Raw genomic sequence first — 20,645 nt, forward strand, 5'->3', positions numbered from 1 at the left:
GATAAGCCATTCTTAAGCCAGATGAAATTAATTTATGGGTGTAGGTAAGGGTCAGACATCTGCAAAGATCCACTTCACTGTTCCATCTATCAGATGTAGGTTATATGCTACTGTATCAACTCCTGAAGGGCACTGAATCTCTCCAAATACAATGCATTATATCATATTTCAGACAATAAGAGACAGCTTCTCCCCCCAAGCCTAGTCTGAGCTTTTTCATAGTATGTGAACTGCTACCCCTTCAAGGTCTGATAGTATCAGAAATATCACTAAGTTGGTATATCACTTACAAACTTCTTGCAGGCATTTAAATAGAGATAACTCCTCAGACTACGTTTGGAGAACAAATAGCAATGTCGTTAACAAGCCTGTCTGTGTCATACATTACCTTGGCAGCCAAAAGATCCATTTTATCTACCACTTTGCTGACGGCCATTCGGATTTCAGTGTTATGCTGCCGTGCTTCTGTCATCAAAAAGGCAGTAACATCCCCGGGTGCTTGAATGGAAAGGAGAGACATCTCTAGTCACAAGGGGAAAATGCCTGCACACAGACACCTCAAAAACAACGCTTAGCAGTTTGAAGCCTGCCAGATTGGACAGCCACTCTTCCCAGAAATAAAAGTGATATGGTATCTGGAAAACTAATACTACAGGTATTTTCCCAATGACACAAATAGGCAGGTTTACGACTACAGGAAATTCTTGAGCCACGTGACAGCTCTTAGGCCAACAAGAAGGAAGCCCCCAGGCACACCAGAACAGTACACCCAGAGGTACAGTGGAACAACAGGGATGAAGCACGGCTTCTGAAGCCTTGAACTGAAAAAAATGTGCTCCAAGAAAGTTTCAGCTATACTCAATTTTTCTCCAACCTGGATTACCTAAATGGTTCTTTAAATGCCTTTAGCCCTTCTTAGGTTGCTCCTTTTCTGGGGGGGGCTACAGTCTCCCACTTAGTAAACGTCCCAGTATGCACACTCCAGTTCTTTCCCTGGCTGGCAGGATAGCTGCTGACTATTACAGTTATAACTGGAAGCACCAGCTATAAAATACTGTTGGCAACACACAGCCTTGGGAATACACCTAGAAATTCCCTCCCCTTTCACACTGTACAAAGTTCCTTAAGATAAGAAAAAGACGGATATTTATTGGGAAATGTTTGCCCCTATTTGTTATTAAAAAATAAGAATTTGTGAAACAGCACGGCTTTACTGACAGGATGAGTATGTGTATGCTACCATTGCTACCTCAATCATCATAATAAACAGTTTACTGCAGGTATTGCATCTTTCTGAAAAGCACGTACTTTGTTAAACATACCTTGGTAAGGTGCGGGATACATCTGTCCTACAGGCTGGAGCTGAGAAGCAGACGCAGCAGTTTGGGGGTAAGCAAACGCCATGCCTGGATACGCCTTGAGGAACAAATTCAAGAGATCAGAATACGTTTTGGTGCTTCCCCCCCACTCACACTTAAGTGATTTTCATGTTTTTTAAGCCCCAGAGCAGTGACAATATTTGGAAAGAAAGAACAGAATTAGGGAGCAGGAAGTCAAATGACACAACAGTCATAGTAAAGGGAAAAAACCAAAGCCGCTCTTCTTTCAAGGCTGAGGAGTGTGTTCGCGTTACCACAGCTTAATAAGTTACTTTCTTCACTGCAGTTGAAGCAAAAGCATGTTACCCTACGTTTGTGAGAGGCAAAGATCAGCATGCGAACTGCAGGTTACTGGATGTGCAGCAATCTGAAGTCATGCTAATTTGCACACGAGGCTATTCCTAGGCAAGGCTCAGAAAACACAACCCAACTGACTTGATTGCAACTTTATTGCTCAGTGCTCATCAGAAGCAGCTAAACAGACTGAAGAATGCCTTAAATGCTAGGAGTACCTCACTCATACTAATTTACTCTCTCAGGCAAGGAAAAAAACATTACAACTTCGGTCAGGTTTCTAGAAGAATTCAGGACATCAGGGTCAAACTTTCAAAACAATATATGCAAATCATGATCAGATTAAAACTGCATTCTAATGACTAGCTTCTATTTCATCAAACAGAAAAGCCTATCTTTTTTATTCTGTCACTTGCCATAACTTCCTCATTTTCAATACGAGGAAAATGCAAAGCCAAAGCAATGTACCAGTTTTTTTTTTTGCTTTTTTGGTGTTTTTTTTTTTTTTTGTGGTGGTGTTTTTTGTTTGTTTCTTTGTTTGTTTTTTTAATATATAATGTTTGTATTTCTTATCGAATATTTTCTTCCTCTGCCTGGACCCTTTAAAAATAAACAGTGTTTCTATGTGGCATAAGCCACTGTTTGATGTCCAAACCCTCCAGAAAATAACTGAAAATACCTACAGAAGCCATAAGGTAGTAAGTTTGGTTTTAGACTTCATAGAATTGTTTGTACGATAGCTTTGCACTAAGTCTCCACTACCTGATGTGGCAAATACATTGTGTTTTAAGCCCCAAAAGTTTCCTTGTTCGCAAGCAGATTGCATCACTTAACAGCAGCGGCATCACAAGCCTTTTAAAAGGATTCTTCTTTTGCTGGATGAAAAACCATGGCCCACAGACATGTTAAGTGTGCAAATGACCTCTCACAGAAGAACAGATCATGACTGAGAAAAACTTCAACTAAAATGCTTCTGTTTTCACCTGCTCTATGAGTACTTGGAAGTTTTTATTTTATCCACTAGAAAAGCAGATAATAACAAAGTCTGGTTCATTCTTAGTTCAACTTTAAGCTGCCATCAGCAGGCAGAAAATTAACCCTTTTTGATTAAATTCTGTGAGGCATGTGATGGAAACCTGACAATGCCAAAGAATAGTCACAGGAAGCAGCCTGGGATTCTCATCCTTACGTGCTGCTGTAGAGTCCTTGCTCCCAGTGACGGAGAAAAGAGTAAGACGAGAAAGGACAGAAGTGCCAATATTCTCCTTGATTTCATTTTAGTACCTGAAAGCCCTGTGCTCCTCCAGGCAGAGCTGAATGGGGCTGGATCGTTGCAGGTATTAAAGCAGCAGAAGATACTGGGGGCGTAGAACCAGACGCTTGAGGTACTGAAAGGGAAGAATGAAACTCAGTACGCCATAAAGTAGCTCAAAATAGTTCAACTTACTCAGTGTGAAATGACCAAAAAAGTCACTAAATAGACAAAAATTGAACACAAGCCTGTCTGCAGCCTTGTGAAAATTCAATCCATCTAAACAAGTGAGAAAAGGTCAAGAGAAGAGTCATCTTTCACAGAAATTTCACTTCTAGCTACACAGAGACAACCTCTTTTCATTCAAACAAAGGTGGCTCTGAAGTTTACTGACCCAAGATGTCACTCCGGCTGACTCTAAAGCTCAGCTGACCAGCAGCTGACACTGCTGTTCCATCATGGGAAGACAGCTTAAGCCTACTCCAGAGCTGCTAGCCCTCTGGTGCCCTTTGCTATCATTTCCACCATTTTCAAACAAAACAATTTCTGTTCTCTGGGAAAGCATTTGTAACAGTTCCGTTTACAAATCACATGGCCTAGAAATCTCCGTGCCACCCCAGCACACACGATGACAGAGCAGACTGTGGTTGCTCTCCCTCAGGCAGTAAGGTGTGCGCAAGATCACAATGGCGACTTACTCCAAGGACTTCAGTCTTGTGCTTTATGAATTAGTCTACCTACGGAGCTCTGGATCAGCAAGCGTTATTAGAAGCTATCTGTAAGTTCCTATTTCAGTTCCTGAAAGGAATGCTCTATTTGTACAGCCCAGGTACTTGAAGTCTGCAGAGAAGCGAGGTTTCTCTACACCAACCCCAGGCTTACCAGCACATTACCTTGTGCTGACACTGTCGGCAGCACTGCGTGAGCTGGCTGTGACGGTCTCATAGAAGATGAGGCCACTGATTGCGCTGTCCCTCTCAGTGTATTTGGATCCTAAAAAAATTTCTGTGTATTACAACGAATGCTAAAGAATGAGCGAACAGTTTGAACCTGAGATCACTTGAGACTAGGTGTTACCCAATTAACCCAACTGAACTAGATAGGAACAGTGGAATCATTCAACCCTTTTGGCACAGAAACAGAGCATGCTTTCCCTGTACAAAGGGAGAGCTATTGCTACAGACTCTGCTTTAAGGAATTCACACTAGAAAAAGCATCAGAAAAAGTCACTCTTATGAGATTGGTGATTTACCTCTATTTCCGAGTCACTGGAGTCAAGCTGACTACCTGTTGTCCCAGCAAGGAAAGGAAGCATGGGCTGTCCCATTTTAGCCATCCGAGAAATCAGCTTTGCCTTTGCTACATCTGGATTCTAAAAGAAATGTTTGCAGTTACTCTTCCTTTGTCTCTCAGCCCAGGCTTTTCAGACATTACAGAGACATCTAGCAGGAGTAGACTCTTCTAAGCCACTGTCTTCATAATTCTGGTTCTTTCAATTCTTCAATGACTGTATGAAAAACTAATTTTCAAGCACACAAGATAACACTGTGGATTTGTTAATCTGGCTTGCTTTACATACTCTCCTTCTGGGATGACACTGCTGTCATTACATAGAATATCTATCCTTGCACAAAACACAGCAACAAGAAGAAAACGCATGAACTCAGGAAGCTGCTTAGTAGCTTTTTCCATCCCGAGGCACTCACAAAATGTCTTCTCATGTAGCTATATAAACTTCTACTGAATGTCCCAATTACTCTTTGTTATCCATTTTAAATTTGTTCATTTATCTGAGAAGACAACTAGCCTTGTGAGTATCCACATGGTCAAGGCAACTTTGCATTCAAGAGTAGGAACTGGGACCGAGGTTCCTCATGGAAGGTGAACATTTGGGAGTGTCTTGCTTGCATGATGTTAATTTTCTCTTCAGCAACAATGAATGCAGAGATGAAACCAACCAAGCTTCCCTACTTAAGGTTTCAGATTAGTCAAGAAAAAACACCACCACTTACCGCTAGCTGTTCACTGATGGAGTTTGACTTGGCCCGAACAGCTGGCTCCCTGAAAAGCCAAAGGGATGTATGCTGATATCGGAGATTAACAAGGATGAAACTGAACTCCCTAAAAATTATGACTGATCCATTTAATTAATTTAAGCAATAAATGACAATGTAAAATTTGCAATTAAACAAATCAGCCACCACCCAAGACCAACTTATGACTATACTGACAACTGAGAAGTGAGGTGAGGGGACTGGAGCATCTCTCCTACGAGGAGAGGTTGAGGGAGCTGGGCTTGTTCAGCCTGAAGAAGAGAAGGCTGCGAGGGGACCTTATAAATGCTTACAAATATCTGCAGGGTGGGTGTCAGGAAGATGGGGCCAAGCTCTTTTCAGTGGTGCCCAGCGACAGGACAAGGGGCAATGGGCACAAACTGAAGCACAGGAAGTTCTGTCTGAATATGAGGAAGAACTTCTTCCCTCTGAGGGTGACGGAGCCCTGGCCCAGGCTGCCCAGGGAGGCTGTGGAGTCTCCTTCTCTGGAGATATTCCAGACCCGCCTGGACAAGGTCCTCTACAACCTACTGCAGGTGACCCTGCTTCGGCAGAAGGGTTGGACTAGATGACCCACAGAGGTCCCTTTCAACCCCTACCTTTCTGTGATTCTGTTATTCTGTGAGAAGAGGAAGCTGCTGCAGCAGTCCCCATACAGCTTCGTCACGCTAGATCTCAGTAAGGCTGTAGAGGAATGACTTCTTTCACCTGCACCCCGTTTCAATTTCTTTAAATCTGAAAGTCGGCATTCAAGCAGAAAGTTTCCAGCCAGTCTTGTTAGCAAGCATTCCTCTGCCACACTGATGGCACTAAGCTGGCACAGAGGACCCATGTTTGCCAAATGATGGGCTACTGCAGCATTGTGCCAGATGTTTATGACCACTGCCATCTTTTAATACAGTAAGTTGTTTTATCTGTGCTGCTTCTTACCCAGGCTTTGGAGGTATTGTAGATGGAGGCAATAAACCAGTGTCTGCAGAGAAGCCATCTGAATTGGGTACTGGAGAAGGTGCAGGAGAATCCCTTGAACTAACACTCTGTCCATCTGAGCCAGAGCATTCCTTTACCAACTTCACCTTAAAAAGCATGTAATAAAAACCAGATTTTTCTGGGTTCCCAAAAAAGTGTTCAGCAGCTTGGTTACTTTTGATGACTACTCCTATTGTCAAGCTCATGCACTTCAATTAACAGCATACAACTGATTCAGAACTGGAGAAGCTGAGTCTTTAGAACCTGTCATTACTCACTATGAGTATTTTGTTTTCCCAAGTGATTCAGAAATAAGACAATGAAAAGATCCCAAGACAGTTAGAAATGATACATCTTCGTAAACAGCCTAGAGGGATTTTCTGGGTTTAGGGTTTTGTGGGTTTTGCTTTTTTTATTAAAGATACATATCTTCTGAGGTGTTTGGTTTATAACAGTTTGAGCTGTAGTTCTCATGCCAACAGCAGGTTTGCACCTTGCAGACAAACGCTGCCACCCAACAGCCACAAAGCAGATGTAAAATAACTGCATGGCAGGAGACACTCACCCGCTTAACTTCCACCTCAAAAACTAGAGTCGAGTCTGGAGGGACACGGCCAGCCACTCCCTGAGCCCCATAGGCCCATGCTGGAGGAATAATGAGATACCTTCGACCTCCTTTCTTCATCCCCACCATTCCTTCTTCCCAGCCCTTGGGTTTTCAGAAACGCAACAAAAGAGAAAGCAAACAGTTTGATCAGTGACATTACAGCTTCTTTTAATTACACTGATTAAGACTGCTTCAGGCACCAGTTATGGAAGATTCCAGAACACGTATAGAGTGATTCTTGGAAAACCCTATTAATTTTCAGTCTGCAACACTATACCTTTGTCTTATAACAAGTCATAATGGCCAATTCTAAATTGCAACATTAACAGTAAAGATGCAGCTCTCGACAGGTTCATAATGTAAATAGATACAGCAATCTCTAGCACGAAGGCTGGAGGCTCCCAGGTCTCTGTATGGTTACAGACACCTGGTTCAAGTTTTAGATATTGTAACTTCAGCAGCTATCACAGATCACACTGGTATCCTGGAAAAAAGAACTGCATGCTGTGCTGCGTGCACAAATTCTGCAGTTGCAGGTGGCCTGCAGGGCACACAGTGGTGACCTCTCTCAGCATTCTGGGAAAGAACAGGACTCATTGAGAGATCACTTCTGAATTGCTACGGTTAGCTTTACAAAGCACCCACAGAAAACAGTGGGTTTAGAAATTTAGATTTAGAAATTGGAGCAATGTAAACTGTCAAACAGGCGGCAGTATTTAACAGGATGTCTACTACACCCAGGCAACATTAATAGATACATGTTAAAAAAAATAACGTAGAAAAATACTAGACCTCCAGTAAAGAATAACTCCTAACAGGTCATATATGAATCACTCAGGTAATGGAAGTGGCCTGAACAAAAGCATCTCTGATTCACAGCCTGATTTTATGGAATAATATAAGGGAGCACCACACCACCCAGATGGAAAAATTATTACAGTCAAAACCTTCACAATTTGACTTCAGAGGGTAAAACCACTCTAGACAGCATCTTTTATTAGACCATCCTAAAATTTGTCAGTTGTCTTCACCCTCCCACAGCCTTCTCCCAGGTGTTGTATCAGAGCTATCAGATGCTCTGCTTCTGAGGCACAATGAGTGGGGAGGAACCTGGAGTTCTTCTCAAATTGAAGTCTTTCTTCAGAGCTACGGTTCTCTGAGAACAAGGTAATGGATTAAGTGACTTCCAGAAAAACAATGACAAAACAGCCCCAAAATCCTAGCTGTTGAAAACAGGAAGCTTCCTTTTTACCAAACAGGACAACTTCTTTCTAACACAGCCATTGAGATGGAGACTTGGCTATACTGGGCAAATTACAAAGAAAATCAAGTTTGAGTGACTCACTGTTACAGTGTTTTCTATCAAATGAAACATATAACAGAAATAGTGCATATGAATCCTGAATACTTCAGTAATTCAAAGTTCTGAGACATCAATTATCATAACGAAAGTGCCAGAAGTTCTACCTTGATGACCTTTCCAGATCCCAGCTTTAGCCGCAACAGCTTGTCTTTGTTAAGATTTGAGTCAAACACCTGGAGTTGAGAACAAAAACACAAAATACACGGATTTCCCCACTGTTTCAAGATTCTGAACGCTACTTTACACATTCCATAAACTCTTATAATATTTTACACCTTATTTCCCCTCCTGCGGCTTCCAAGCTACAGCTTCTAGTCCACTGCACGGTACAATTTCTTAACATGAATGATAGCTGGCGACTCAGACTTTAAAACTGCTTTGAGCTTGACGGTCAGGACAGGATTGGGCCAAGTAAACCACTACACAACAGGCTTATATCAAGCAGCAAACAGCTGCCTATGAGTTTCGTACATTAAACTAAGACGTACGCAGCTGAACACCTCTTTCAGGAGATCAGAAGTAAGTTCTGCTCTGTACCAACAGTACATAGAGAGAAGCATGCCAGGCAGACCAAGAAAAGCAAAACATCCCCTAAACATGAAAAACAGTCCTTTTTATAGCAAAAAGATGCAGCTACAGATGGATGCAAATGCAAAACCCTTTGTCACGAATTTCACTATCAGGAAAAAGAGCAGAAGTGTTTCAAAGGTAATGCTTTGAAACATCAAAGCATTTATTTAGCTTATTAGCTAACTGGATTGGACACAGCTGTAGAGGATGTAACAGCAATCTCACTCTGTTAACATTTGGAGATGTGCTTTGTGTCAGACACGGTCCTTCTTATCACTTCCTCAAGCTTTGTCCAAAGGTGCACAGCTAGCTTCATTGTTCCTTCTCACCATTTTCTTTAATATTTATGTGTGAGAGTGCCTATGAAAGTTAAAAGCACCTCAGTCACCTCCTCCTGAGCAGTAATGGAATCCCTTATTATTCTACAGGTAACACATACGACCTCATTTACGGTGCCTTAAGCGACTGAAAAATACCTTTAACACCACCAACGCTACGCTAGATGTGGCAGGTCCCCCCCAGGGACTATCACACTCACTTTGTATTAGGAGGTAGCAGAAATGTCTTTACCCGTCCAAGCCCGTTGTTCTGGAACAGCCAGCCCGTATAGGCAATCTCCAGAGAGTCTCCTCCTTCTACTCCCTGCCCTTCTCCAAGAACGAGATCCTGGCAGAGGACCGAATCGAGCGCTGGGGAGCTGTTGCATTTGGCAATGCATACCTGCAGAAGAAAGCCTATCAACGCCTCTGGCCATTCAGAGTGGCAAGTTCCACTATGCTTCATCACAGATCTGATTCATTTCTTACCACACTGATCAAGCCCAGTTTATAGATGCACTTAAGAGGTGTTCTGTGTTTCCTTCTGCTGATTTTTGCTGAGCTATATACCTTCTGCTTTACAGAACTGTTGGTCTTACGTACTTGAGAACATCGATGCAAAAGCCCATCAGAAGTAACAGGCCCCCTGCCTCAAAGAGGCTGCATCTAATGAACAAGATTTGGCCAGGCTATCACAGACATGCCTCAATCACAGTCACGCAGATACTCAAAGCTGAACTTTAATGAACAAGTACGACTCTGACTTACAACCTTTCAGCAATATGTGCTCTGAGAGACCCATCTTGATTTGCCTGTTGTTCTAAACAAGCCACCAAGACATACCTCACACAGAGTAAGCAGTTACCTGTTTACTGAAGTCCATTGCTGCCTTCTCTGACTCAAACATGATGGACCAGTTTTGTCTCTGATCATCATAGAACGTACTGTAATTGTTGGGTTGAACCTGTGGGAAAGGAAATCAGTCCTATATTATACATTAAAAGGTACATTCAATTAAAATAAAAAAAAAAATATCCATATCCAAAAGAAGCTTAAAATAAGAGCTACTGAAATTAAGCAGCGGCAGGGGAAGAATCCTGCTGTATCACTACCTCAGTTCTGAATGCACAAATTAGCTTTTATTGATATGCTCATTATCATGGAAGAATTATTATAATTCAAATACCTGAGCAAATATTAAGTTCTGCATAGATGCCGCAGCTCTCAAGATGGCGAAAGCTTTCACAGCTATCTTCTATAATACATACCGAGATTTTAAGTGCAAGTAATCTCCTGTACATAAGTACTGAGTATATACAGATTTCCAGAATCGATTGGAGGAGACTTCTCTTCCTCACTTCTAAAAATCCATGTCACCACTAGCTGAGTACACAATCCATTAGTCTTTCAAAATGCACTTATAAAAATTGAAGAGAAAGCTAGCACCCCGGTCAGAAATTTGGACTGAAATTCTGCCGTTTCAGAGTAGAATTTCTACCTACCAATTCAAGAAGTTTTATGTCACCTGATAACAAGCTAAAAGCAGAAAATCAACACACCAATTTTCTGTAAAATTGGCAGAAAACAGAACTTCCTGAGAGATCCCATTTTAGCACTTACAATGCTCCAAATTGTTCTTATCCGCAGGAAAATGCTGCGTGTCAAATTTCTGAGGGAAAACATTTCCTTGCTATCGTTTCCTTCTGCTTGCTCAGTCGTATTCTCTCAGTCATTTAACTACAGATTATTAGCAAGAGGAATTCTGTTCTGTTTCTACCCACTGGAGGACTGCAAAACTCCAAACATCTCCCCAGTGATCTGGAGGCAATGACACCCCTCCTACAGCAGGTGAGCTTGCAGAGTATGAAACCCACTGACGACACGCTCTGCCAGAGGCCGATGTACCAGTCTCTTGTGCAACATGCATTAGGAGGAGCAGCACAGCGCTCCCAGTCACTGCGACACCTCTTGCTGTGTCAGTCAGATGGTTGATCTCAAACGCTATCATCCAAGACGTAAGTAAACGTTTCAGAGTTAACTTCTGTTTGCTGTGGACAATACAGATCATCGCATGCTTTTCTAACCCAGAGTCTTACCGTGAGTACAAAGCCTGGGTGGATCCTTGCAGTTGCAATCTGTTGCTGCTGACTGATGTAAAGGAGGATCCTGTACTGGATTCCACAAGGAATTGAGCAGGGAAAAAGAACAAAAGGCAGAAACTCAAAATGACTTCAATTCTGATGTACTTTGTCAAATTCTGAGCCCAAGGCTACAGTATTTATTCGGCAAATACACCTTGCAGCAGCATTTTTCACAGCAAAAATACCTAACACTGTACTGAACACAATTTTGTAACATTTATTAAAAACCCTTGAAAATATGCAAGCTTTATTTAGCTACAGGAATCACGCAGTTCAAACTATTTTGTATTAAGCAAGATGTTTTAACTAATTCCACATTTTTCACTGGGACTGTGTAAAAAGATGGTGCACTAACCCTTCGATACACAAAACTCATAATACATGACATACAGACATAAAACAATGTAAAAGACTGGGCAATAATAAGTTGGAGGGAGCTTTCCAAGAACTAAACGATGCAGATAGAACATTGTATTCACATACTTGGCTCCACTAGACGTGATCTAGTAAGGAAAAGTGCTTTCCTTTCTGCACGCACAGCCATGGCTTCTTCGCTCAGCACGGCTAGGTAGTGAACTGGGAGTACTCGGCAGCTGCTCCCAGCCGTGCGGGCTGCGGCGTTACAGAGGCAGCCCTAGGAAGGCTGCGTCAGCTTCCTCCCACAAGCCGCGGCCTTCCCAGCTCCCCCACAAACGCCACACCTGAACCCTTCTCAGATCAGTGGCTTAGGAATTAGTTTACTAAACTACTATTTTTTTCTTGTTCTTGCCAAAGCAGAAGCAACTTAGTGAGACAACATAAATTAAGAATTGGGGGATATGAACAACCACAGATATCAACATCAAGGACAGATCAGAGTATTCAAAGCATGTTTTAAACACATCAATTTACTGGGCACCTCAGTGTCATGTTCTCAGAGGAGTCTGTAGGAAGGAGGGATACTTTTGATACCAATATAACAAAACTTAAGCAAAGCATCTCTGTACTACTGGACAGAACTTTGCTTTATATTGATTTCCACATGCACAAATTTGTGATCCAGTTGTCAAACGCATCCTGAAGAAGTATCAAAATCACTTCTAGAAATGTTAGAAAAGGTACAGTGCCTGAAACACTGCAAAACATTTCAGGCGCAAGTTGTAAAGGTCTTACAAACTCAGGGATTGTAGAAAAGAAAGATGTCACCAAGGTCAATGGCCGAGCCAGAAGTAAACCCAGGAGGGCAGGAAGGCATAAACAGCAGTGGAAATAAGACCTCCAACACCAAAAGCAAAGCCATTCCAGTGAGTTCAGAGAAACACTGCCTCACACCAGCACACTCTTGGCATGAAAATGTTGAAGTAGTGAAGTGTTTCTCACCTCCTTAGTGGCATGGTTCCCCACTACAGCTGCTCCGTACTTGCCTTGCTTCAAGTACTGCCCATTCGTACTGGAAGACAAGCGAGATATTCAGCTGCAGAACCGTCCCTGCCTCAGATTTCTCTCTACTGTTGCTGAGCTTTTCTCCTTCAGAGTTCCGGTCCCCTTACCCATGCCTAAAAGGTTAGGCAGTGTTTCTTGGCTTAAAGACACTGCAACCTTCTTGCTTGCTCACAGATTATGGAAGCATATATCACGGAGTTCGAGTTGAAAACTACTCTTTTCACCGATCCAGGGCAAATGAGTTTTTACATGACAGCAGTGTCAAACGGACAGAGAATTTTACTGCTGTCACTCTACGCCCATGCCTCAGTTCTCCACAAGGGAACATATGAGACATAACAGTCTGACAGAGCTGCCCAGAGAAAGTGCAAATGTCAGGCCAGCACCCCAGGAAGCAGCTCCCTGTAACGGCCAAATCCAGAACTTGCTATTTATTTGACAACTGCGTAACCGCGAACTGCACCACAATAGCCAAAACTTTTTTGGAGCAGAAACTTGCATGGACTTGTAGCATTTGTATCATGCAGACAAAAGTCTGTGAGCAATGGTCTCTTCCCATCCATACAAAAATATCTTCCCTCTGTGATTAGGTCTTAAGCTCCCAGAGACACAGACTCAACAGGTCAACCACTGCTGCACTTACTATCGATAAGCATGAACCGCAGTGGCCGTGAACACTGATGGCGCTCCCGAAGCTGCTGGGGCCGCAGGAGCCTTCTGGGCTGCCTGACCTGCTGCAGAACAAAAAACAGGAACACTCATCAGCGATACGGAACTGCCACTTTTGCTGGCCAGTGACAATGCCACGACACATTCCTTCCCCCAAGGAAAAATACCTCCAGAAAAGGATTAAAAGACAGAGTGATGTTCCAAAGTCACTAAAGGCCTCTAGAGTAGCCAGCTGTAGAGAGGGTGCTAAAGGAAGAGAATATCATTAAAGAAAAGCTACGTGAATTACTTGCACTGCTGTTCTTCACAAAGACCCTCATTGTCCCGGCAAGACACATGCCACAAAGTTTTTTCCCCACGCTCAAGCCCAGTTACTCACCAGCTGCCGCCTGACCCTTCTTTGGCTGCTTTGGTGCAGTGTACTGGAAAAATTCATTTCCGTGGCTTGAGACCGTTTGATCCAGACCAAAGAGAGAGGCCAGCCTCGCACTACAAGGAGAAACAAGTTAATTCACCGTACTTCATGTGGGCTTTGCAGATAAGGAACACCATTAATAAGTTATATAAAATGTACAGTGTTTACCATCACTTTAGAGATAAACAAACTGATGCACATTAAGCAGCTCTATACTAATTAGCCATTTAATTTTGAATAAGCAGAACTTTTAGATGAAGAGGCTGGGCTAAGTGGTACAATTCTGTTTCACTTCCTCAAAATCTACTGTCAGGAACAAGCAAGGACCGAAGCTACACCAAAAAAAGCACAGCTACTTTAAAGTAATGACTGAGACTGCCCTCAGATGAAATGGTTGCTGAAAAAACTATGTGACAACAGAGAAGCCACCATTCAGCGCTAGAATTTTTCTTCTTGAAATGTCGAGGAAACAATTCTCCCATTAAGTTTCACACTGGCAGGTGCTCTCCTGTCAAAGGGTGGAAGGTTTAACGCCGTAGGCAGGTAGGTTATTCCTGCCAGATTTACTGCTTTAAGCCCATTTAAGCTCGCATGCTCCTGGCATCAGGAGACAAGTGAGTAATTCAAACTACGGAGCAGAACCCACAAGGGACAACACCGCTGTCAGCGGACCTGCGCCAGTTCACACCAGATGCTTTGAAAGTGACCGTTTACCAAGCAGAGAGAGGATCTGTTCAGGAGAATGGTCAGGCGGCAGCTCCTAGCAGAGGGCAAGGAGGGAGCACAGATGGAATCATAGAACAGAATCACAGAATGGTTTGGGTTGGAAGGGACCTGAAAGCTCATCCGGTTCCAACCCCCCTGCCATGAGCAGGGACACCTTCCACAAGCCCCAGGTTGCTCAGAGCCCCGTCCAACCTGGCCTTGAACACTGCCAGGGAGGGGGCAGCCACAGCTTCTCTGGGCAACCTGGGCCAGGGCCTCACCACCCTCATGGTGAAGAATTTCTGCCTAGTATCTAATCTAAATCTGCCCTCTTTTAGTTTACAGCCATTCCTCCTTGACCCATCCCTACACACCCTTGTGCAAAGGCCCTCTCCACCCTTCCTGCAGGCCCCTTCAGGCACTGGCAGCTGCTCTAAGGTCACCCCGGAGCCTTCTCTTCTCCAGGCTGAGCAGCCCCAGCTCCCTCAGCCTGTCCTCGGAGGAGAGGTGCTCCAGCCCTCGGATCATCTTCGTGGCCTCCTCTGCACCCGCTCCAACACATCCACGTCCTTCTGATGTTGGGGGCTCCAGAGCTGGACGCAGGACTCCAGGGGGGTCTCACTAGAGCGGAGTCCAGGGGCAGAATCCCCTCCCTCACCCTGCTGGCCACACTTCTCTTGATGCAGCCCAGGATACGGTTGGCTCTCTGGGCTGCCAGCGCACATTGCCGGTTCATGCTGAGCTTCTCACCCACCAGTACCCCCAAGTCCTTCTCCTCAGGGCTGCTCTCGAGCCACTCTCCGCCCAGCCTGTGCTTGTGTTTGGGATTGCCCTGACCCGCGTGCAGGACCTTGCACCTGGCCTTGCTGAACTTCATGCGGTTCACGCAGGCCCACCTCTCCAGCCTGTCCAGGTCCCTCTGCCTGGCACCCCTTCCCCCCAGCGTGTCACCCACGCCACACAGCTTGGTGTCGTTGGTGTCGGAGAGTCACAGCCGCCGAGGCCTCTTCCCGTGGCAACAAGTGACACAGCGCCAGAAAAACCCCAGGCACTACGCGGCTAACCGGTACCAGCAGAAGGCAAAAACTGGGGAGCACGGCCGGCGGTCAGCCCTGGCTGCCCCCCCCCCAGCCCGGCAACTTCAGGGCCTCCCGCTCACACCCGCACCGAGGCGCACACACCCGGCTCCCGGGGCACCGGGCCCCCCCTGCCGAGGCGGGGCAGCAGCGGGGGCCGCGGACCAGGCCCAAGCCGGCGCAGGACGGCTCCCGGCCCGGGTCCGGCACCGCCGGGCGGTTCCGCCGACCGGAGAGCCGCGGGGCCGGCAGTGAGGAGGGCTCCGCAGGGCCCCGGGTCCGGCCCAGCCCCGCAGCGGGGCCGCAGCGGGGCCGCAGCGGGGCCGCTGCCCCGCGGCCTGCCCGGGCCGCGGCCCCTCAGGGCGGAGGGGAGGCCCGGCTGCGCGCCGCCGGCCGCTCACCCGCTGGCGGGAGCCAGGAAATCCGCGTCGTCCTCCTCCGCCGCCGCCCCGAACATGCTGGCGGACCCGCCGCCGCCCCGCGATGTCGCAAAGGCGCTGCCCGGCGGCGGACCGCTTTCCGGCCGCGGCGGGACGGGACCGGCGCCGGGAGGGGAGGGGCGAGGAGGAGGAGGAAGGGCAGCCGCGCGGGGGCGGGGCTTAGCGGCCACGTCGGAGGGGCGGGGCTTGCGGCGCGGGGTTGGCGGGGCGGTGGAGCGGTCTCGTGGCGGTCGCGCGGTGAGTGACGTGCGGTGCCGGGCTGAGGAGGGGTCTCGCGCTCCGTCGCCCCTTGGCGGGAGGCGGGGGTACCCCAGGCCGCGGCCGGGCCTTTCCGGGGCCCACGGAGCTGTCCCGGCTCTCCGGGGCGCGGAGCGATCACCCCCGGGGCGCAGGAGGAGGCTCCCGGCCGGGCGCGGTGACGGCTAGGCCGCCTGACCCGCCGCGCACGGTCCCCGCCGGTAGCGCGTTCGGTTCGGCCCCGGAGCCCCGGGAAGGCCGCGGGGGCCGGGCTGCCCGCAGGGCAGGGCTTGGCTTTGCCGGAGGGCGCCGGTGCGCTGCGGGTTCGGTTCCCGGGCTCCTGCGCTGCCGAGGAGCGGGCGCTGCGGTCTGACACGCACCCCGCGCCTGTTTCTTGGCTACGAAACCGTCCGGCCTGGCCCTCCGTGGGCCGCTTCCCCCCTGCGCCGTGCAGCCTGCGAAATGTGCCTCTTCTGTGGGGTTGTTCTTTTTATTTCCTCTTGAAAAGCTGGTGTCTCTAGGTGCTTTGCCTTCAAGTTCAGCGCTTCAGAACCGGGTGGGGTTGAAACGCAGGAAAATCACAGGATCCCGGCATGGCAGGGGTTGGCAGGGCCCTCTGTGGGTCACCCAGCCCAACCCCCTGCCCAAGCAGGGTCACCCAGAGCAGGCTGCACAGCACCGCGGCCAGGCGGGGCTGGAATATCTCCAGAGAAGGAGACTCCACAGCCTCCCTGGGCAGCCTGGGCCAGGGCTCCGTCACCCTCAGAGACAAGAAGTTCTTCCTCGTGCTCATCTGGAGCTTCCTCTGCTTCAGTTTGTGCCCATTGCCCCTTGTCCTGTTGCTGGGCACCACTGGAAAGAGTCTGGCCCCGTCCTCCTGACCCCCACCCTGCAGATATTTAGAGGCATTTCTAAGGTCCCCTCTCAGCCTTCTCCAGGCTGAACAAGCCCAGCTCCCTCAGCCTCTCCTCATAGGAGAGATGCTCCAGTCCCCTCATCATCCTCGCTGCCCTGCGCTGGACTCTCTCCAGTAGCTCCTCAGCTGAATGCAAGGGTGAGCGAAATGGCAGTGAGGGTTGAATGGTTTCCCAGCTTTGGACATTTCCTGGCACTGGCTGGGAATTTGCAATAACAGTTACGTTTCAGATGTTTGAGTCTGAGCACAAAGGTGCCGGGTCTGTCGTAGGGCTGCGTCTGCAGTTGTTTGGGGGTTTATTGCGACGAGGGTACAGCGTGATTGGGGTGTCAATGATCTCACTTCTAAAGGGACAAGGCTAGGGGGAGTACTGAGTAGCTTTTTCATTGCAGAATGTGTGATTATTTTAGAATGAAACCTGCAAAGGGACAAAAGCCTGGTTTTGGTTTAAAAATCCCACAGAACAATGCACACACGTGATCGTTATGCAATAATTTGATGTAAATTCTTAACAGGAGCAGACGGTTCTGATCTTGATATGGCAGGTGGACGTGAACTTCGAATAGGAGATGTGGTTCCTGTGTTCCGTAGATGAAGAGATTGTGGCTTTGCCTCCTTCTGTATTTCTATCAGGTTGGCAGTCAAGATAGATTTTTTTTTTTTTTTTTTTTTTTTTTAAATGGTGAAGACTTATGTGGTGAAGTCCTGGTGTTGCACTTGAATTTAGGGTTTTTTTTAGGTATCGGTAGTATTACGTTTGCACCCAACTTTATCTTTAGTACGAAATCTAACTTGAGAGCAAAGACTGAGCAGTTCTGGTACAACCAAGGATTCCCGTCCTGCGCACAGCCTCTTGGCTGAGAACCCGACGTGCTTTCCCACAGCGGGGCTCAGCGCTGGCAGGGTGCAGGGTCAGCGCAGTGGGTAGGTAGCTGGCAGGAGTACGTCCTGCAGCGCTCCGGCAAGCATCGCGTCTGAGCCCTGTCTGAGCCTCTCCTCGTTTGGTTTTTTTTTTCATTTAAGCATTGTTCATAGCCCTCTTTTGCGTTTGAGTTTGCAGTGGGCTTGTGGCTCCACGTGAGTTTGCTGTCATAGACCAATTTTTCCTGTTTGTGTTCAAATTCCAAGCTTCAGAATGCTTAATAGTACAGAATTTTGTGTGCAGGTAGAATAAACTCTCTTCACAAGTATTTATGAAATTTACTTCTAATCCGTTTGATCTTAACTTGCCTCTGCTTGAGCCTGAGGTGAATAAAGCTTTTGCAGTATTTTTCATGAGTAACAATATGTCATCTTATGGGGTAAGTTGGCATTCAACTTAATGGTCCCAATTCGTGCAATTTATGATGTAATGTTTCCTGAGGCTTTCATCAAGCTTTGGATTATGCATTACTTTTTTCCCATCCTTCATTAAAAAGGGGGGCACTGGAATTAGTAAGTATTGCTGTTCAAATGCCTGTTGGCTTCATAACCGTGGATGTGTCGGTGAAGCTGGCTGTGACTTCCCGGCTGCACGATACGAAAATGAAGTAATGCTTTTTGCTATGAACACAAAAATTTTGCAGGAAACAGTTTTTTTCTTCCCCCCCCCCAGCTAAAGGGGGGATTGAAAAGAATAAAAGCAGCAGGAATTGCAGGGTCCCCCACAAGTTTATATTGAGAACTGAGAAATTTTGTATGGCTGCTTTCTACTGAGGTGTTGCTGCTTGTTGGAAGTTACAGAGAATTATTTTACTTTCGTATCAGCTTTCTAATCTAGAGCAGCTTTTTAACTAGGCTGAGAGTTAGAATAATTTCTGCCCGTAGAGAGGAGGAATTAAATACGCTTTCCAAGTCACTTCTGCGCGTTTGCTGATTTGTTTTAAAGGTGTAGTTGCTGCCACTTACTCTGACTTGCAGTGGTGTAAGGACAAGCAGGTTTGTGAGTTTTGGGGTTTTTTTTCCTTTTTAGAAAAGAGGTTTGGGAGGATTCTTCTCTCACCCTTTACAGTGCAACGTCAAGTTTTGGATGAGTGAACCACTCCATTCCTGAACAAAAGCTAAATGCATGAGAAGAGAAGGTGTTGAGAATACTAACCTTTAACAGTCGCCTACTACAAATAGATGAGAAGATCTGCCGAATTCACACAGTGAGTTTTGAGTCAGGGTTCTAAGGAGCTTCTTTCCAGCTGTCCTGTTTTCCAGTCAGACATTAGGTCATACAGAAAACAGAACTTTTTGTTCTTTGAACTAAAATGTAGTATTTTCTCCCTTCCTTTTTAGTTTCTGTATTTGCTGTAAAGACCCCTCTACCCAACAGGAAGGTTTCATGCCTCTGCAGACCTGCCTTACCCACACTTGACTGAAGGTCACCCTGAAAGTTGCAGTAATCTGCATCTGAATTTTGTGAAGTTGAGCTGAAGCAGACTGCTAGCGTGACCTTCTCCAGTAGTCTGCCAGGAAATCTCTGAGATTCTTGGCAGTTTCTTCTTAGGGAAGGATGAAAAAGGCTCCATCTAGTTTATGCGTTTGTCTGGAAAATCCAGTCTTGGTTAATCCACTCCATTGCCTTTGTTTCAATCTAATTTTCTGGAAATGTTCCTGATCAAGTCCCAGGGGACTCGAGACCAATGATTTTTTTCATTAACCTTTTTCTCAGCTGAAAGCTGGAATCTGCTAATGCAGAGAATAATGGGACTAGTTATTATAAACAAATTAAACTCTTATTTTACTGCACTACAAATTAACTTTCTAAAGCCTTTCATTTGTTGCTCCTCGAATTAGACTTTTCTGGTTTAGAAGCCAATCTGGAAGTGGGAGGCTGTTATGAAATATTTTCTTTTTGTTCTCCTTCTCTGTTTCTACTGTTGTTAATGTAATCTTCCCAGCGTAGGTTTCTCAACGTCTTTTCTTCCTCTGTCTCACCAGTTTGTATCTGCAAGGGTGCTATTCATTTCCAGTGGCACTTGAACAACCGTGATTGCTAGCTAGAACAATTGCTTGTGTGGCAAATATTTTAAAATTTTCTTTTTGCTCTTTTCACTCTGCAAATATATGGTATTAGAAGATCCCACAGTCGTCGTCGTACCACAGATATGAGTATCCTTTATAATCTGTTTAAAAGTTGTGCATGCATATGATCTGTTCACTCTAATGTTTATCTAAATTCATATAGCAGATCATGGTAGCTCTAGATCACAGGCCAAAATGTTGTAAGTGGTTGAGCATCTGTCCTCACTGGGTGCTTAGCACATCCCGATATCAAGCTGGAGAAGCTGGGAGAAAACTAGGAAAAGAATACAGCTGTGTTGCCGTGAAACTGCGAGTGCACCAAGTTCTCTCCTGAGACTTTGTGAGGGCTACGTCACTTTAACAAAAGCCTTCCTTTCCCACACGCGCTCATTAGTTATCAAGGATTCAAATCTCCTTCCTCTGATGAAGGTACATGAGCTTGGAATATGAGCTTTGGGATATATTTAGCTGATCTTTCGGCTAACCTGGCTAAGAGAAATCTTGAAAGTTGGCTTTTTTTTTTTTTTTTCTTTAAACAGCGCGTCTCTCCTTGGGGGAGGGAGTGTGTGTGGTAAATACACTTTCAGGCTTTTTTTCCTGTTAGAGAGAATTGAATTGGACTTGGGTTTGTAGGATTCAAAAGTATGCAATGCACTTCTGGGCTTACAAGCCAATGCTTGTTAGCCAGCCGGCTAGCCTGCTCCTTTGTGAGCTTGGAAAAGCAGCTGCTGGAAGGGTATATGGCTTCAGCCTCCTGATGGAGATGCTCATCCCTGTGACCCACCCTGCTCCTTGTCTGATGCCTTTCCAATGGTGAACATACTCTAT

At 46.0% G+C, this 20,645-nt stretch overlaps 2 protein-coding genes across 6 annotated transcripts in view; one reads left to right on the plus strand and one right to left on the minus strand.

Annotated features, from left to right (window-relative positions):
* FKBP15 (FKBP prolyl isomerase family member 15) overlaps positions 1-15,783 on the minus strand; it is a 29,019-nt gene extending 13,236 nt beyond the window's left edge. For 2 of the 4 annotated variants that reach the window (XM_075439614.1, XM_075439612.1), the window contains exons 1-16: positions 15,635-15,783; positions 13,417-13,526; positions 13,012-13,102; positions 12,306-12,375; positions 10,902-10,976; positions 9,671-9,769; positions 9,059-9,208; positions 8,023-8,091; positions 6,514-6,657; positions 5,910-6,055; positions 4,938-4,986; positions 4,178-4,297; positions 3,819-3,918; positions 2,958-3,061; positions 1,323-1,416; positions 389-498 (exon numbers count right to left, since the gene is read on the minus strand). In XM_075439614.1, coding sequence (XP_075295729.1) covers positions 389-498; positions 1,323-1,416; positions 2,958-3,061; positions 3,819-3,918; positions 4,178-4,297; positions 4,938-4,986; positions 5,910-6,055; positions 6,514-6,657; positions 8,023-8,091; positions 9,059-9,208; positions 9,671-9,769; positions 10,902-10,976; positions 12,306-12,375; positions 13,012-13,102; positions 13,417-13,526; positions 15,635-15,690 — 1,587 coding nt within the window. In that variant the 5' untranslated portion in view covers positions 15,691-15,783. Of the gene's footprint in view, positions 1-388; positions 499-1,322; positions 1,417-2,957; positions 3,062-3,818; positions 3,919-4,177; positions 4,298-4,937; positions 4,987-5,909; positions 6,056-6,513; positions 6,658-8,022; positions 8,092-9,058; positions 9,209-9,670; positions 9,770-10,901; positions 10,977-12,305; positions 12,376-13,011; positions 13,103-13,416; positions 13,527-15,634 lie in introns of those variants that run through there. The other 2 variants (XM_075439613.1, XM_075439615.1) reach the window with 2 other exon arrangements.
* An 88-nt stretch (positions 15,784-15,871) lies between these two features.
* Positions 15,872-20,645, plus strand: part of SLC31A1 (solute carrier family 31 member 1) — a 35,159-nt gene continuing 30,385 nt past the window's right edge. The window contains exon 1 of one of the 2 annotated variants that reach the window (XM_075439475.1): positions 15,872-15,910. The gene's annotated coding sequence lies outside the window, so the exon portion shown is untranslated. The remainder of the gene's footprint in view (positions 15,911-20,645) is intronic. The other variant, XM_075439477.1, reaches the window with a different exon arrangement.

Source organism: Opisthocomus hoazin, chromosome 19 (assembly GCF_030867145.1).
Source record: "Opisthocomus hoazin isolate bOpiHoa1 chromosome 19, bOpiHoa1.hap1, whole genome shotgun sequence".
Classification (NCBI taxonomy): domain Eukaryota; kingdom Metazoa; phylum Chordata; class Aves; order Opisthocomiformes; family Opisthocomidae; genus Opisthocomus; species Opisthocomus hoazin.